General features: G+C 40.4%; 1 protein-coding gene across 3 annotated transcripts in view; it reads left to right on the forward strand.

Moving 5' to 3' along the window:
* The window catches only part of FILIP1 (filamin A interacting protein 1), a 96,516-nt gene extending 76,811 nt beyond the window's left edge, over nt 1-19,705 (forward strand). The window contains exons 5-7 of one of the 3 annotated variants that reach the window (XM_060752923.2): nt 2,032-4,837; nt 11,322-11,547; nt 19,487-19,705. In XM_060752923.2, the coding sequence (XP_060608906.2) occupies nt 2,032-4,837; nt 11,322-11,528 (3,013 nt within the window). In that variant the 3' untranslated portion in view covers nt 11,529-11,547; nt 19,487-19,705. The other 2 variants (XM_067467773.1, XM_060752924.2) reach the window with 2 other exon arrangements.

Raw genomic sequence — 19,705 nt, forward strand, 5'->3', positions numbered from 1 at the left:
GATTTGCAGTCAACCAATACATCACATGTGAGATTACGACTCTGGTTCAGCAAAATGTAACTGTTTTACAATGGTGAAAAGATTGCAGTAGGTTTGGGTTGCCCTGAGATCTCTATTTTTCAAATTAATAACTAAATGTTACTCGGCAGGGGAAGAACTACCCGAAACGAAGGAAAGTGAAAAATAATTTACAAGACATGTTCCTCTACATTAAAGATGGTGTACTTTGTGAATGTTCTCAATGCACTGAAAAGTATCTTTCTGACATGCAGCCTCCTGCACTACTTTGGATCACCTATCAGGTCAAAGGATGTTACGTATCTTTGCATCAGGTCAAAGGATGCAACAGTAGTATCTAGGTCGTAGGAAAATTTATACCACTCACAAGTACAGCAGAACCATGTGAAAATGGTATGCACCAATGTCATTCAAAGTAAAAACATATTTGGAAACATGTTTCGGTTGCATTTCTTCATCTATATCCCCTCAGAAAAGGAATTTTACTTCTTTCTTCCTGTTTTCATTTTTTTAATTGGGTTCCATGCTGTACACATTGCCATTCATATTTTTGTGTCTCTCAGATAATAATGTCTTCAAAAGATTTCTATGTCAGGTTACCTGTTTGGTAGACTCTCACTTTGTCGTTGTGGCAACATTAAATCATTAGTGGGTTAATACAGACTTAACTGAAACTTGAAACTAGTTCAGATATCTTTTTCTTACCCAGACCTGTGCTGCTTCTATCTCCATTTTAAAGGATTATTTCACTGTGTCTGCCTCCTCAATCTCCTTCAAACAATCTGCGTTGTAATTAAAGTTGTGGTCCTGTGATTAAAAATCCTCATTCGAAGACCGTAGAAGAAGCTCTGACCATTAGTGGGAAAGGATCTTGTTAGCCATTTTTGTCTGGTCTCATCCATTAGAGCTTTGATGCCCTTAGCTTATTCAAACATCATTTTTAAAAAATCTATAATTTTAAAAATATGTATCTTTTAAAATTCAGATAATTGTCTTTTATTTGCTGCATTGCAGTAGCTTGAGCTAGTCTACTTATTTGGCAAACTGTGCCTGACTTTGAACTGGTTAACTGATCCAAGTTATGGTCTAAGTTGGAACCAAGCCAGAGCGTTTTACAAAGAGACACATGCACACATGGATCTGAACTGCAGCTGAACCCAAAACTTTAATGATTTAACTCTTGGCTTTTAGCACATCAGGCAATTTTGGTGTGCAGTCATGTAATCGACATTGCATAATTAGTCTAAAGAGATGAGGAATTATAAAAAATTGTTCCAATCTTACATTCATGTATTACTGGAAAGAGTAGATTTGGACAGACCTGGGTAGCATAAGAACAGTCCCACTGGTTTAGATTTAAGGTCTAGTGTGGCCTTCTGTAGACAATTCACTGTAGACAATCATATGGGAAGCTATGGGAAGCCCACAAAGGACACAACATAGTTCACCTTTTCCACTGTTGTTGACTTGTACCTGATTTATATAGCATATGGTAAATTACTATATAAATAGGCATTTGTGGAATGTCCTTTAGCTAAACCGACTGAAACTAGGCTGTCTTTTTCTTTTTTTAGTTTATAGTTTCATTGAGTCAGGAAGATTGGTCTCAGCACTTCGTTCTCAAGACCCATAAGGCTTATGACTATACTCCCATATAGTAGATCTAATACAATGGTCCCCAACCTTTGGTCCTCCAGGTGTTTTGGACTTCAACTCCTAGAAATCCCAGGCATCTTACCAGCTGTTAGGAATTGTGGGAGCCGAAGTCCAAAACACCTGGAAGGCCAAAGGTTGGGAACCACTGATCTAGTACATGTTCTTTTAAATACTTCTTACCTACCATCCCCACTGAGATAAGTAGCACACAGAAAACTATGGCACCTCTACATTTTGAGGTGCATTCATGGGTACATGTATATAAAGAAATTCATACTTTTAGGAAGCAGGTTTTCAAGTTATTGAAGTTTTAGGAAAAGAAGTGTATGACACTATGTGCCCTTTTTATCTCCACAGATTAAAGAAACTTCTTGAGCAAGAGAAAATCTACCAAGCCCGCAAAGACAAAGAACATGCAAAAAGGCTCACCAAGCTCAGAGAAGAATTAGTCAAACTCAAGTCTTTTGCACTCATGCTTGTGGATGAGAGACAGATGCACATTGATCAGCTTGATCAGCAAACTCAGAAGATTCAAGATCTAACCCAGAAATTAAGGGAAGAAGAAGAAAAACTTAAATTCTTAACTTCGAAAGCCAAAGAGGATGGGCAGAAACTGATGAAAATAGAGGCAGAACTTGAACATAAGACATTATCATTTTCCCAAGAGCATGAGGAGATGACAGCGAAATTGGTGAGTCAAGAATCACACAACAAACAGCTGAGGCTTAAACTGGTTGGCTTAACCCGCAGAATTGAGGAACTAGAAGAAACCAACAAAAGCCTTCAGAAGACTGAAGAAGAGCTTCAGGAACTGCGGGACAAAATAGCTAAAGGGGAATGTGGGAACTCCAGTTTAATGGCTGAGTTGGAAAACCTCCGTAAACGAGTGCTTGAAATGGAAGGCAAAGATGAGGAGATCACAAAAACTGAATCTCAGTGTAAAGAGCTTAAGAAGAAGTTGCAAGAAGAAGAGCACCACAGCAAGGAACTAAAGCTTGAAGTCGAGAAACTACAGAAAAGAATGTCAGATCTGGAGCGGCTGGAAGAAGCTTTCACCAAAAGCAAATCTGATTGTACCCAGTTGCGTTTGAACTTGGAAAGAGAGAAGAGCGTAACCAAAGACTTGATCAATGAGTTGGAAGTGTTGAAGACACGAGTAAAAGACCTGGAGTCTTCAGAAAGTAAGTTGGAAAAAGCTGAATTGATCTTAAAAGATGACTTGACAAAGTTGAAGTCTTTTACAGTTATGCTGGTGGATGAAAGGAAAAACATGGTGGATAAAATAAAGCAGGAAGAGAGAAAAGTTGAAAGCTTGAATAAGAACTTTAAGGTGGAACAAGGCAAAGTTATGGAAGTGACTGAAAAACTCATAGATGAAAGCAAAAAGCTTTTGAAGTTGAAATCTGAAATGGAGGAAAAAGTGTCCAGTTTGATGAAGGAAAGAGATGAGTTAATTGGCAAACTGAAGAGTGAAGAGGAAAAATCCTCGGAGCTGAGCTGTACCGTGGATCAGTTAAAGAAAAAAATTGATGGCATAGAGGAGGTAGAAAGAGAAATAGCAAGAGGTCGAGTTAAAAAAGGACTAGGGCTAAGTGGACAAGAAGATAACAAGATTAAAGAATTGACGGTTGAAATTGAAAGATTGAAAAAGCGTCTGAAGCAGCTAGAGGTGGTCGAAGGAGACTTGATGAAGACAGAGGATGAATATGATCAACTGGAGCAGAAATTTAGAACTGAGCAGGACAAAGCTAATTTCCTTTCTCAGCAGCTGGAAGAAATGAAGCTCCAGATTGCTAAAAACAAAGCAATTGAGAAGGGGGAGGCCGTGAGTCAGGAGGCTGAGCTGAGGCAAAAATTTCGGCTGGAAGAAGCTAAAAGCCAAGACTTGAAAGCTGAAGTACAGGCTCTCAAAGAGAAAATTCATGAGTTGATGAACAAAGAAGACCAGCTCTCTCAGCTCCAAGTGGATTACTCAGTCCTTCAGCAAAGGTTTCTGGAAGAAGAAAACAAAAATAAAGCCATGGGGCAGGAGGTGCTGACGTTGACAAAAGAGCTTGAGCTGTCTAAGCGCTACAGTCGTGCCCTGAGACCAAGCATGAATGGGAGAAGAATGGTCGATGTACCTGTGACATCCACAGGAATACAAACTGATGCAGTAAGCAGTGAAGCAGCAGAAGAGGAAACTCCTGCTGTGTTCATAAGGAAATCCTTCCAGGAAGAGAACCACATCATGAGTAATCTTCGGCAAGTTGGGTTTAAAAAGCCTGCCGAGAGGTCATCAGTGCTTGACAGATATCCTCCGGCAGCAAATGAGATTACAATGAGAAAATCCTGGATTCCATGGATGAAAAAAAGAGAAAATGGTCCTCAGTCCAATCAGGATAAAGGAACCAGAATACAAACAAGCCCAGAACGTCCAGGAGAGGTTGTCGTTTCTCCAAAGCAAGGGCAGCCTCTTCACATCCGTGTAACTCCAGATCATGAAAACAGCACAGCTACTTTGGAGATTACGAGTCCAACAGCTGAAGAGTTCTTCTCGAGTACCACCGTTATTCCCACATTGGGGAATCAGAAGCCCCGGATTACTATAATTCCCTCTCCTCATATCACTTCACAAAAAGGGAAAGGAGGTGAGAGCCCTGTAGGCCCAGAGAGAGCTATGTCTCCAGTGACAATAACTACATTTTCTAGGGAAAAGTCCTCGGAGAGTACCAAGGCTCCATTCATGGAAAGGCCAATGTCCCCAATTCAGATCATGACCGTGTCTACCTCTGCAGCACCAGCCGAAATTACTGTGTCCCCTGAAACACAAGACATGACCATGGGAAGGGCTGTGTTTAGAGTGACTCCAGAAAAACAAACTGTCCCGACTCCAGTTCGAAAGTACAATGCTAACACGAACATTATAACGACAGAGGACAACAAAATCCACATCCACTTGGGTTCTCAGTTTAAGCGCTCACCTGGTGCTGCCCAAGAGGGAGCTAGCCCTGTGATTACTGTCAGACCTATGAATGTAGCAGCAGAGAAAGAGGCTATGACTGGGACTGTGCTCCGTTCTCCCAGGAATAATATGTCCTCAAGACCTGGAGCAAGCAAAGTTACAAGTACCATTACAATCACTCCAGTTACTACATCATCCACACGAGGAACACAATCCATGGTAAGCCCTGTTAACTCTTACAAAGGATAAGGGGACAAGATAGGGAGAATGTTGGGTGGAAGTTAGGGTTGAGAATCAATAGGGAGAAAGTGGGACTTTTGCATATGAGGTCCTAGACTGCACTTGGGAATCTGTTTACTTGGTTCAAGAGCAATATCTGCCATGATTTGGGACCTTGAAACACTAACTTTTTATTGTAAACAGTCCCTCTGACCTGGAGTGGTAGCTTGTTTTTGTTATTGGGCATTGAGAACAAGCCAACATCTAAAAGTGTTGTACATGTGCTTTTGTCTTGCCTTTTAGACAGAACTTCTGGCATATATTCTGTAAAATTATGGTGAAAGTTAGTTACCGACTCGTTTGCTTTTCTTCTTGAATGTAAATTGACAGGTGCCATTTTTATATATATTGCATCCTTCACAAGACAAGAGTTACATACTTTTTGTACTTAGGTGAATGCACCCAAGTATAGAATGTGAAGTGAGTATTGCCAAATCCTATTCAGAAATCCCATTATTTAGTATGGCTTATTCAAGTTTGCCTAGGGTTGTCCTTAAGTAATGTAAAGTAATGAGAAGTGAATTTCCTATGGCCAGTTTTTGAAGTGGCAAAATCATTCCTGGATTCTAACATTTTATATTGCAGAACAAATTCCACTACTGTGCTTAGCATGCCAGGAATAACTATACTAGAGCTATTCTCCCTATTATGTGTTGTTGTTGTTGTTGTAGTTGTTGTCTAATTCTTTGTAAAATCAGATTTCTAGAGAGAGGTGCTTTGTCTAGTGATCTCTTCACACAGGGCATTTTTGCCCCATTTGGCTGCTTTATGTGTGGCTTGGACGGGACCTGCCATGCGCCATCACCAAAAGGTGCTTCCTCCACCACTACTGGAAGGAAAGTGTTGTTTGGGTAGCTCCAGTTAAGCTACCTGCATTTTCCTCCCTTTCCCCCTATATAATGGTAGAAAAGGATGGCAGAACAACATGCATTGCTGCTCTTTCTGTCATCTGATGGGTGAGGCGTGTCAACGTACCCTGTCCCATGTGAAGAGATCCTAGGAATCTATAGGTTCTCCAGCATGCGTCCTCCATAGAGTCACACTAGAGAACCTAGAGATTCCAATACAGAATATTTTAAATCAAATCTATGAATAATAAAATTTGCAGAAGTCAAAACAGTGTAGGGACTTCTGTACTTTATTTCACCTTGTACTACATTGGGAAAAGTGAATTTAAAAGTTCATGAAAAACAAACAAAAAGAATTAGTCTTAAAGGTATTGCTACATTCCCCCTTTCCCCTCCCTTTCTTTCCATTTCACCTTTTTAAATTCTTCTTTAAAAGGGAGACTAAACAAGTATGATCCAATGTAAGAGTGAACCCAGTAATGAGAACTAAATTGGCATTTTGGAAAAGGCTAGTTCAGAATGTCACCACAAGCACAGGGCAATTTGGAAATTTGTGTCCTAATTGCATTGAATTCTTTGCGCACATCTAGGAGTGCAACACTTTTGATGACAAGTTCCTTTGTCTGGCTATAATCCAAGCAGCAAGCTTTGTAGTGTTTTTTAAATCTGGATCTTGCAAAATTGCATTTCTAACTGCATATGCTTAATTAACTTCATTGAGGCATTTCTGCTTATTGGGAAAGGAAACACAGCTGGAGTCTTAAATCCACTCTAAATGCAAGCGTTTGGATGATATAAGATTGCATGATTTTTTTTTTTTACAAAAGTATGTTGTGTGCTTCTTTGAAAGGAAACTACCATCTCCAAAGCAGAAACAGTTTGTGACAGATAGGAAATAAACTTTGTTAGCCATATATTAATAGTTGAACAGTGTCCCACATTTAAAGAAACCTGAGTTTTAAAACAATTAGCTGCTGGTATAGTTCCAAACAACCAAAAGAATTCACTTGTTTCTACTGTAGTTTTTTTTAAAAAAGCTGTGTACTTGACCCTCAGAACTATGATAGCAATTTTTTTTTACTTTGAATAATTTCTGAAAGAATCCTAAATAATAATAATGATAATGATAATGATAATAATTTTTTTTCATGTCAGGAGCAACTTGAGAAATTGCAAGTTGCTTCTGGTGTGAGAGAATTGGCCATCTGCAAGGACGTTGCCCAGGGGAACACCTGGATGTTTTGATGTTTTACAATCCTTTGTGGGAGGCTTCTCTCATGTCCCCGCATAGGGAGCTGGAGCTGACAGAGAGCTCAACCCGCTCTTGCCAGATTTGAACCTACGACCTATCAGTCAGCAGTCCTGTCAGGACAAGTGTTTAACCCATTGCACCACAGGTGGCTCCAACAACAACAACAACAACAACAACAACAACAACAACAACTTTATTTGTAGACCTCCCTATCTCCCCGAAGGGTCTCGGGGCAGTTTCCAACATGCATGGCCAACATTCAATGCCAAAAGGGAAGACATACAAACAAATTATATCAGGGCAGACCACATCAAACCATACAAAAGCAACCTAACTTTAAACATAATAACCGACAAAATAGACAACGAAAACTTAAATGGCCCATACAAACATAATGATTACTATAAATTTAACACTAGATAAAAAAAAACAACTAAGAACAATAGCTAAAACCTTACTTTAAAATGGCATAATATGCAGCAACTGACAGGCTGACGTCAATTCCAGTCTCTAGGAAAGATTTAACTTATCTAGGCGAGCGTGTAAGTCAGGCATGTTAGTCTTCCTCCTCTCCATACACCAGAGTGCATAGCAGTTTTTTGAAGGCAAGGAGAGAGGGGCCATTTTTAATTCTTTTGGGAGGGAGTTCCAGAGGCAGGGTGCAATCACGAAGAATTAACTTCTCTCGTTCCCACCAGCCGTGTTTGCGATAGGGGTGGGACTGAGAGCCAGTCCCGCTCCATGGATCGCAAAGCTTGGGCTGGTTTGTATATGGAGATGTGGTTCTGTTAATAGTCTGAGCCTGAATAGTTCAGGGCTTCATAGGTAATGACCAGCACTTTGTATTTAGCCCAGAAGCAGATTGGCAGCCAGATGAGCTCCCGCACTGTGAGAGTCGTTTTCTCATGGTACGGTGCTCTAGTTAGCAATCTAAACAGTACAGGTGCTGGACTGTGGCACAAAATTCCTACATTTTTGTAGAAGAAATCAAACAGTGGGGATTCATGGGGCTTCACAGATAACAAATGGTCAACAGCCCTTGCTAAGATAAAAACTATGGCAGCACTTCACATATTTCTCTCAATTTATACTGAACTTCATAAAATTCTTTGCTCTCGTCACGGATCCCTCCACATTCAGAGGTTTAACCCTTCTGAATTTGAGATTAGTTGCTCTGTCACCTTATGCCATTTTTATTGGAACTGACTGAGAGTCTTAAATGGCCCTCTATAAACGGCCAATCCCAGGTTTCCATTAGATGTTGCCAGGACTATTAAACTGGTGTCATGTTATAAATGTGAAGTATGAAAGAGCTCCTAAGTTGGCATACATATCATGCCCTTACACTTCAACATACAGACTAAGGAATTTCGTGGAAGCAAGGTGCAAGACATAAGTCTGTGACCCTGCTGTGCAGGATTTACAGGAGTTTCAAAACCCATGACTGTGTGCGCATTCATTTATTTGCCAACTGAGGATAACCACTCCAGCATCTGATGAGGTAGACTGTTTTACGAAAACGTTTGCAAGTGCCAGCAGACACTTGGTTGTTTTTGGAATTAAATTACCTCCTAGAAACAGAGATATTTTTTCTTTCTTTCGTTGGTGATGACTGAAAAATTTGTAGAGGTGGTTTCATACTTCCTAATAATTACTTTTCCAGTTTAGAATAGAGAAGATGTAACCAGATGGCTGACCTTTTAAATGTGCTACAAAGGCCTCTTTCTCATATATTAGAATGATAGATTAATATATGCAAGTGAGATTTGCGTTCTGTCTCTAAAGCCACGGGCTAGCCCCTTTGCAAAGTCTTATCTGTTGCTCTCATAATCACATCCACATGCCTTGCAGTGAACCATAGAGAATGAATTTAAATGACGCAAGGCTTTTTATTATGCTTGGGACCCTTAAAACGTGTTAACATGTTTACAAATTGTTGAAAACCATCTGTAATATTTCATTGGAGGGGTTCAGTTTACAATCCAAATGAGTGGAAGTGATTTGCTCTAAGCCTTCGAGACTAAAGGTGATATCCAGGCTATGCAAACTGGATTGATTTACCTGTCATTCCCTTTCCCTGGGGAATCCTGGGAACTGTCATAACTTTGGGATGGGAGGCAGGGATCTCTTCCAACACAAAAGTTTCAACATCTCACCAAGCAACAGTGCTATGCATCATTCATATAAAACTGTAGCACATAACATATAAAGACTGGAAAGCACCTGATTCTGTATGATCTTGAAATCTCAGTAGGGTCAGTCTTGGTTAGTCCTTGAATGGGAAACTGCCAAGAAATCCCAGATGCTATATGCTCTATTCCAGAGGAAGAAATTGGCAAAACTGCCTCTGATATTTGCTTTTCACAAATTCCAGGAAATTCAAGGCATTATCATAAGTTAACAGGTGATTTGAAAGCAGCACACAAGAGGATGACTCTAGTGGTGTCTTCAAGACTGATTTATTGGCGTATGAGCTTTATATTATTTCTTCTAATACATGGCTGTGAATCTATGTCGGATACAAACACTAGAATGTGTTGTTCTAGCCATGCCTACATTCATGATTGGATTCCAGTTCGCATCACAGCCACCATGGTCAAGGATGGGGAGAGTTGTGTTCCAGCAATACTTGGGGGAGAGGAAAGATTAATCTCATCACACATTTCAAAAATTTCTTAATAAACCTGGTGTTGCCCGGATATCAGTAGGAGCACTGGCCACCTACTTTCTCGCTTCTCCAGCTCCGAGAAGCCCACCTCACAATGTGTCTGAGTAGTCTACCTCACAATATGGCAATGGAGGGCAGATCTTCTTCCTCCTTTCCCCTCATACACAGGTCATTTAGTGATACCCTTTATGGTCCTGACAGGGAGACAAGCATACATACTTTGAGATAGATAGATAGATAGATAGATAGATAGATAGATAGATAGATAGAGATTTTTCCCCCAAAAAACTTACATTAATAATAATAATAATAAAAATAATAACTTTATTTATATACCACTCCATCTCCCCGAGGGGACTTAGAGCGGTTCCCACGTAACATCACAAAACATACAAAGTAAAAAAAACAACATAACCATAAGATTGACAAAACAAAATATAAGCATACAAATTGTCACCATAACACACATATATTAAAATAATCCTGCCTATTCGAGGCAATTTAAAATTTTAAAAGGGCGGGCCAAGATTTGTACAAGCTCAAAAATTCTAGGGCAATTGGGAATTAAGGGCAATGCTATGGTAGGCAACAATAATATTAGGTACGGGGCCAATTAGAGGAATGATCTGGGTAATTAGTAAGAAGAATAAGGCCGTATTCGACAATGTGTAGGGCTGAGTTAGAACTGGTCTTATGAAAGGAGGGGAGGGATGGGGCCTGTCTTATTTCCCTTGGAAGGGTGTTCCAGAGGCGAGGGACCACTACTGAGAAGGCCCTCTCTCTCTTCCCCACCAACCGCGCTTGAGACGGTAGTGGGACCTCCTCGGAAGATCTTAGAGCTCGTGCCGGTTCATAGAAGGAGATGCGATTGCGGAGATAGGCGCGGCCCAAGCCGTTTAGGGATTTATAGGTCATGACCTACACCTTGAATTTATCAGCAGACAATGAAGCTCAGTTCTTGTGGGGTTTTTTCGGGCTATATGGCCATGTTCTAGAGGCATTTCTCCTGAGCCTATTAAATATATGCCACTGAATCCAGTCCTCCAAAATGGTCATCATCAACAAATCAAGTGCAATGTCAATACTGGATACATTTCATAGTAAATAATCACATAAACATAGAGCTGGAAGAGACCACATGGGCCATCCAGTCCAACTCTCTGCCATGTCGAAAAAGCAAATCACAGCACCCCTGACAGATGGCCATTCAGCCTCTGTTTAAGAGCCTCCAAGGAAGGAGCTTCACCACACTCTGAGGCAGAGAGTTCCATTGCTGAACAGTTGTCACGGTCAAGGAAATTCTTCTCAGTGTTCAAGTGGAATCTTCTTTTCCTGTAATTTGAACCCATTGCTCCAAATCCCAAACAAGCCTGCTCCCTCTTGCTTATGATATCCTTTCAGATATCCACTCAACCTTCTCTTCTTTTGAGGCTAAACATCCCCATCTCTTTAAGCCACTCCTCAAAGGGCATGGTGTCCTGACCTTTGATCAGTTTATTCGCCCTCCTGTGGACATGTTCCAGCTTGATAATACCTTTCTTAAATTGTAGTGCCCAGTACTGGTCACAATATTCCAGGTGATGTCTGACAAAAGCAGAATAGAAACCAAACTGATGATGTTTTTCTTTTCTTGTTTTTCTTCTCTTTGTCTTGCAGACAGGACAAGATGGGTCATCCCAGAGACCTACACCCACCCGAATCCCTGTGTCTAAAGGTATGAAAGCCGGGAAGCCAGTAGTGCCAGCCCAAGGAACAGGAAATCAGACCAAATTCGAGCCTCGTGCCGAGACTCAGTCTATGAAAATAGAACTGAAGAAGTCTTCAGCCAGTAGCTCTGCCTCTCTTGGTGGAGGAAAGGGCTGAGAGGGCAATGGCCAAGGGGGTATGTTGTGCAGGTTTTACTGCTACCACGGAAATAAGCCCCCTTGTTATCTGTATTACTTGTTAGTGTTTGCAATACTAATTCTGTCCCCTCAAGCTGCAACTTTCACTAATACATGCATGTTTTGATTATGGAATGTGCCTACATCCTCCTTTTTCTTCTCTTTTATGTTAAAGTCTCAATTGTTAAAATCAGCCCTAGTCCAGAGACTCCTAACACCGAGGTGTCATGTAGATCAACATTGTCCAGCTATGGCTCTACCTTTTCCATTTTCTGAAAATCGCATGCCCTATTTTCCTTCTGAACAAGACACTGTTGTAGCCAGCACTCCTGATGCATCTGAACTAGTTCTGTCTACAGAAAGCAATGAATGTGATCACACTATTCATTCATTGTGATCTTTCTGAGGAAGAAAGTAGATATACAGAAAATCTGTTTAAATCCTCCAGCTTTTTGGAGAAGCAAGGACTTTTGAATTAGAAGAGCTTTTCTTTCTACTCAAGTAGGATTGGACTGGACATTTACTACAACCACTTGAAATTGTCTCAGTTCTATCAGAGAGCCATGCATCAAATCTGTAGCAAACAACCTCATGTTTTTGGTCTAGGCAAATTACGAATGCAGTTCAAGCTGTATGGCTGGGTGGAACCGGGGTAAAACAATGATGGCAAAAATTAGAGAGACACCACTGAATACAATGTATTCTGAATATATGAGTTAGCCAGGATTCCACACATGTCTACCTCAACTCAAAGATGGGATCTCAGGAAATTATCAACTAGGGGTCCTTCCAGACCGGCCCTATATCCCAAGATCTGATCTCAGGTTTTCTGCTTTAAACTGGATTATAGGAGTCTGCACTGCCAAATAATTTGGGATGAACCAAAAACCTGAGATCAGATCCTGGGATATAGGGCCTGTCTGGAAGGGCCCTTGATTTTGCTTCTTCTGCCAGTATATGAGTCCTTGAAATGCCTTGCTTTTATTTTTAAAAGCATGCTTTAAAAAATGTGTGGATATATGTGATTGATGGCAATTGGGTTTTTGTCTGTCTAATAGAACTACGACTGTTAATGAGCATTTTCACTGAGGGAAATTTCTGTCAAAAAATGACTCCTATATCTAGCATAAGGACGTTGGCTTGCAAAATCTTTGTCAGGATTAATTTTCCCTGCTCCCATTTTCTTTCTCCCACCCTCAACCTATATCACCTAGCTGAAGGGAATGTGATTCTTTTAACATTTTTCTTGCTGGAGAAAAATCACATCATGAATAGCAGCAATAACAACATGCACTCACCCAGTTCCAATAAAAAAAAAACCAGTAGCTAAAGAAGAGTGAATGCATTTGTTCATTGGGAGACTGTTTTGGGGCTATGTATCACAAAGGGCCCCCAGTGGCGCAGCTGAACCTGCTGACCGAAAGACTGGTGGTTTGAATCCAGGGAGCAAGGTGAGCTCCCACTGTTAGGCCCAGCTTCTTCAGTTCGCAAACATGCAAATGTGGGAAAGTAACAGTGCTCCATGCAGTCATGCTGGCTACATGACATTGGAGGTGTCTATGGACAGCACTGGCTCTTCGACTTAGAAATGGAGATGAACACCACCCCCTGAGGTCGGACTTAATGTCAGGGGAAACCTTTACCTTCATCTTTTATCATAAAGTAGTTTGATTGTAGCTTGAGGCAGTCATCTATAAAAGCAAAAGAGAACAATCCACCAATGGCTGTAGGTAAAATGCGAATGGAGGAATGATTCATTCCAAAAATGATGCTGAGGTCTGCCATTCTTCTAAAGACCACTAGTATTAGAATAGAAAGTTTAGTGGAAGGGCAACAGATTTTAGTCTTCAGCAGAGTGTTTACAGGTTGAAATATCTGACTGGTTTTCAATTCTGGATGGTATCTTAGTGACACTTTCAGTCATGCTGACTCACACAACCTAATGCCAAGATAAATTTAAATGTCAGCAGATCTATGTTGATGTTTCTGTTTACCTCACTAGGCTAGCTGCAAGTAAGCACTGTAATAGAAAATATTTCCTTAATATACTTCTGTCATCATTTCTATTTAAAAATAATATTTCCCTAGGTGGGATTCAAACAGCTGAGGAAATGCAGCAGAATAAAATGCAATACAATAACAATAAGCTCAAGAAAGTATATGAAAACATTTCAAAACAGCCATAGGTAAAGTAAAGGTTTGCCCTGGCATTAAGTCTAGACTCTGGGGGTTGGTACTCATCTCCATTTCTAAGCCAAGAACCAGCATTGTCCGTAGACACCTCCAAGGTCATGTGGCCGGCATGACTGCACAGAGCACTGTTACTTTCCCACATTTGCATGTTTTCGAACTGCAGAAGCTGGGCCTAACAGTGGGAGCTCACCTTGCTCCCCGGATTCAAATCGCCAACCTTTTGGTCAGCAGGTTCAGGTGCACCACCAGGGCCCTTTGTGATTCATAGCTCCAAAACAGTCTCCCAATGAACAAATGCATTCACTCTTCTGTAACCTTCCCACCAAAGCATTACTTATTAATCTACTCATATTTGCATGTTTTCAAACTGCTAGGTTGGCAGAAGCTGGGTCTCATAGCGGGAGCTCACCCCACTACCCAAATTCGAACTGCCAACCTTTCGGTCAGCAAGTTCAGCAACTCAGTGGCTTAACCCGCTGTGTCACCAGGGGGGCCTAAACAGCCATAAAATCCTGTATTTTAGAGAGGAAATACAGGTTTTTGCTTGGTGCCCCCCAAAATAGCCTTCTTTTAGAAGGAAGGTGAATTTCCTTCTCTCTTGAAGCCACTGGTCTCAATTCATTTGATGGGATTACCTAGAGTTCAGAAACTGAGAGGGAGAGTTAAAGAAAAACCCCAAATGAGTTTTCTAGTGTTATAATAGAAAAAGCTGCTGAAGGACAACCGAAGTTGAGACTAGCTAAAATAAATATTCTTCTGTAATTAAGATTCCAGTAATGTTTCCCATGTTTCATATAGCATGGGCCGACCACAAAATTCTTCCTACTCTTTACTTATTTTCACATAACTTCCTACAAAATTTTCATTGAAACGTGTTCACCTCAATCTGAAAACTGACTTCATACTAAATTCCAGGTGGTGTATAATTTGAACTAATTGGTTTTGAAGCCAGACTCACAAGAGATCGGAATTGATGGCAGAAAAAAATTGTAGAATTCACTATAGCAGTCACATTTTTTTCAGCCACACAATAATGCTAGTGCTATGATAGGAAGAAAAGGCTGAAATCACTTCTGCTTCTCCACAGAAATGATAGCTCTGGAAAATGTTTAGAGAAGCAACTATTCTAACACCCTGTCTGCCAGTAGCAAGCCAATTAATAAGTATTGTATTAACTTATCTGGATGTTGGTTTTCTCCAGCAGTATACAATAATCTGTTTTTTTTTTCCCCTCTGAGTTTTCCCATTCCCTTTCTCTCTCATAGGAACACCTTTAACAACACCTTTGTGTTCACTCTCTTTCGCTTTCCCAGCACTTAGCTTCACAATGCTTCTCCTTTTCTACTTCTGTGGTAAAGATGTGGTATGGAACAAAGGACTGCAATAGCTGCTCGTTCTCGTTCAATCACACAAGCGAATGCTTCTGTATGAAAAGTAGCCCAGATAATGTTGCTGTATGTTTGGGCTCTTTTTGTTAGTGCAACCACTAAGAGATTTGGCATGCATGACCATCTCCATCAGTCCAGTCCATGGAAGGTGGAAAACAGTTCACTTCTATCTGTTTCATCATCCACTTCTATTTCAGGTGATAGAATCCAGAAATTTGAGTTTATCCACATAATTAGAAAAGTGCTAATACAGATATACCTCAGTTAATCAAGATTCTCAGAATGAAACTCATTTTTTTTACATTGTGTTATACCTATCCAATTTTTCTTCCCTGTCCTTTGTCTAGATTTTTTGGGATAGTAAGGGACGACTATAGAAACAGAGATGTTTGTTGCAGCTGTGTATCTGCAGTAAACTGCTGGTAGGGTAATCGAAACTTCGGGCTGTTGGGCTCCCCAGGAGTCTTCTTAGTCCAACCCTTGCCAATGCACAAATCCACAGCTACATATACTAATGCTGATAAACACCTATCCAAAATCTGTTTGAAAACCTCCAATAAAAGACAATCTGCCACCTTCCAAGGTAATTCACTCCACATTCTGGGTGCTCTTCCAAATTATTATTATTATTATTATTATTATTATTATTATTATTATTATTTGATGCACAACATGATTAGTACACAGCAAACAAGATCACTATGCTGGCTTTTGTATTTGATTACACGTTGGTCACTTCCCAAGTGTCTAGGACTGTGTGGTGCATTGGTGAATAATGCATTCAGATCCAAGCAGGGTGGCCTTTTGCAGCTGAAAGATTTCAGCTCTGACTGTGTTTAAGCGCAGACCAAGGTCTTTAGGCACTGCTCCCAGTGTGCCAATCACGACTGAGACCCCATTTACTGGCTTGTGCCATAGTCTTTGTAGTTCTATCTTTAAATCCTTATATCATGTGTTTCCAGTTGTTTCTCGTCACTTCTGCTGACACCTGGGATTGCAACATTGACGATCCATACTTTGTTTTTTTCCACAATCGTGAAGTCAGGAGTATTGTGCTCCAAAACTCTGTCAGTCTGAATTTGGAAGTCCCAGACTAGTTCGACCTGTTCATTTTCTGTAACTTTTTCATTTCTGTAACATCATCAATCATCATCATAATCATCATTATTAATGCCCCTCTTTTTCTCTCCACGAGACTCAAAGAACATTTACTCATAATCTCCATTTTCTGTTATTTGAATCTGGCTCAAGGATACAATTTGTTTTGTAAGAGGGCAAAAATATTTTCCTGGTTTCAGGGGAAAGGATTGTGTTGTTTAATTTTTAGAAGAGACTGCATCCACTGGAGGTAGGAAGCTAAGCATCTGCTTGTGAGACTTTTTCATAAATATAAAGATATATTTTCTAGGTGCTGGTATTCTTGCATGTATTTAAATGTTCATTGAATGCCCAATGAATTCTCCCTATTCTGTTATTGCAGCTATATAGTCCATTGTTGCAGCTACTGGGAGGTAGTATGGTAAATAAAATAGAGTGCTTCCTGCTTTGGTGCCCTTTCAAGTATAGCAGAGGTTGCATTGATTGCAATGTACAGACACTACACTTGCATTGCAACATTTTGTAAACTAACACATTCCTTTGCTTTAACTGGCTTCACAGACTGCTGTAGTTAAGTTGGTTTTAAAGACCACTTACATGCTTTCATTGCAGATCAGCTGCTGAAAATTGTGAGCTTGATGGGTGCTGTCATCTGCAAGCAGTGAAACATCTTATGGGGCTTATTTTCATTGAGGACCATATCTTTCTTTCCTAAACAAGTTTAATTCATTTAATTGTGACTGAGATTTTAGAACATATATGGACAAACTTTGGCCCTCCAGGTGTTTTGGACTACAATTTCCACAATTCCTAACAGCCTATTGGATGTTAGGAATTGTGGGAGTTAAAGTCCAAAACACCTGGAGGGCCAAAGTTTGCCCATGCCTGTTTTAGAGGAATATGAGCAAATAATATGGTGCAATTTTTAAGAAGCTGATTTTATTTCAAACTCTCTTTCTGTGTGTGTTTAGGTTTGGGGACACATATATAAATGATACATTTTGCTAGGGCTCTTGTAAGACAAAGATGTTACTTGGGTACAGAGAAACCGCTGTTCAGAATTGCGTTTTTTGCACGGGGTTCCATAGTTACCACTTTAAGCAAACACAGGTCAGTTGAATTTAAAAATATCAATCCAGAGGTAGCCATGTTGGCAACACAGCAAAATATAGCCATGGTCTTCAAAAAACATATCATGGTTATACCATTATTAGGCCAACTAAAAGTTTTTCAAGGTCTCAGGTTCTTAATAAGGCATGGGTGTTAAAAGTCATTTTAGTGGAAGAGCCGTGACAAAAGGAGGCTACAAAGCTGCATCTTTGCTGGGATAGTAAAGCTGAAGATTGTTAACATCTTGGCACCATCTTTAGAACTCAGATTTAACATCTCATAAATGTTGCCCGTCTATGGCCCCCACCTTCATCCTCTTTATTCCTTTGCAACATTTAGCATTTGATGAAAGGCTGTGAGCTCTGAAAGGTAATTGTGTGCCTTTTGATCAGCCTAACCAAGGCATCTTGGCCGTGTTTTTTGGACTCTTCTAAATTTTAAAGAAAATTTTATTCACTCAGTGTGCCTTAGTCATACTTGGATTCAGACAGACTGTTGAAAATATTTTACATTCAGGGTTATACTTTATGAGAGTTGCCATTTGGATATCAAACAACTTTGTCCCAAAGGCAGCCTGTTTTATTAGCTGTAAAGAGAAAGGGTATAAATTATAGTTTTCCCATATGTGTGTGTGTGTGCGTGCGTAAATGTGTGTGTTTATCAGTATGCGTGTACATTCACACACACATATATGGAGAAAAGTGTAATATACATTCACATACACACTGTTCAGATTTTTTGTGTGTGTGTGAATGTCAACAGGTCATACAACAGATTGTGCATACAGATGCTGCTCTGGTCAGCTTTGAGTCAAGCAAGAGCAGTGCCATCTAGTGGGAAATATCTAGAACAGTTAATATTTAAAAAGGAAAACACAACACAATTTATTATTTTTACTATGATCTACTATAGATTGTGCTGCCAAAAATGAGTGGGAGAGATTTTCATATTTAGTCGGGTCTAGTGCTCACCTTCTTTGGCAAAATTGCATCACTAAAATTCAGGTGCACATTAATTCGATGGTGCATTAGAATCGCAGAGCTAAACCGATCTGCGCTGTTAGGTAAGAGATCCCAGCTTGGGATAGACGGTGGCTGTGAAAAGCCTGGTGGGAAGGCCAGACAGTGAGGTGTGGCTTCCCACCAGACTTTTCCAGGCCACTACCTGCATCCTACCAGGCTGGACATAGGGACATGGCTTCACCGTCTCCACCATCTCGCATTACATTCACCAGCAAATCCTTTTTTTTTTTTTGTAAAGCACAGCTTCAAAACTGAGGTGCCCATTATTCGATGGCACATTATACTCAAGTAAATATGGGTACATCAAACTGTTCTAAATTATAATGCAGTACAAGCCTTTTGCTCCCCAGTTTATAAAGCACTGCATTGGAATGAGTGCAAATCTTTAAATCTAGCACATTATTTTATCTTGTGCCACAACTGCAGTGCATTTACGACTTGCACTGGGTATAAGGGAGGGCTGACTAGGGATAGAGAAAGTGTGCATGGATCTTCTACTGATCCTCATGGCTTTCTCACTATGTTCTGTGTTCAGGCAATTGAAAAACCAGGTTGTACTGTATGTTATTGAGATTCTTGGCACATAAGTAGACATAGTTGTTTCCCCTTTATTAAAGTATCACAGGATGTTCCCTGAAAATGAAGATACCAAGGTAATAGAATCATGGAATTGGAAGAAACCTCTTGGGCCATCCAGTCCAAACCCCTGTCAAGAAGCAGAAAAATCTCATTCAAAGCACCTCTGACAGATGGCCATCCAACCTGTTTAAAAGCCTCCAAAGAAGGAGCCTCCACCACACTCCGGGGCAGAGAGTTCCACTGCTGAATAGCTCTCACAGTTAGGAAGTTCTTCCTAATGTTCAGGCAGAATCTCCTTTCCTGTAGTTTGAAGCCATTGTTCTGCGTCCTAGTCTCCAGGGCAGCAGTCCTTTGCCCTCGGCATGATTCCAATCTGTCTTTTGGAAATGTCACAATTCAGGTAGCCCTAACCTGCGTCATGTGTTTGAAGTGGTCATTTGAAGTTTCTGTACTGTAAATATACTAGTGATTATGTTGTGGGGCCCTCATTGCCTTACATGTTTTCCCTTGCTAATAGCCATTGCTTTGCTATGTTTTTTCTCCTTCAGAGAGCATCATTATCCACCAGTTACGCATGAACACAAGATGAAACACTGGCCACTCCATTCTGGACTTAAAAACTTCCTTCTCTGCGCTGCTTGGTTGGATCATTTCCGAAGCTCCACTTCTGCCACTGTCCTCTTCCATGCTACTGATGATGTATGGAAGGAATTTACTTCTTCTGTCACAATCTGAGGGGTTTTGTGCAGATTTTAATTGTTTGTTTT

Source organism: Anolis sagrei, chromosome 1, assembly GCF_037176765.1.
Source record: "Anolis sagrei isolate rAnoSag1 chromosome 1, rAnoSag1.mat, whole genome shotgun sequence".
Lineage (NCBI taxonomy): Eukaryota > Metazoa > Chordata > Lepidosauria > Squamata > Dactyloidae > Anolis > Anolis sagrei.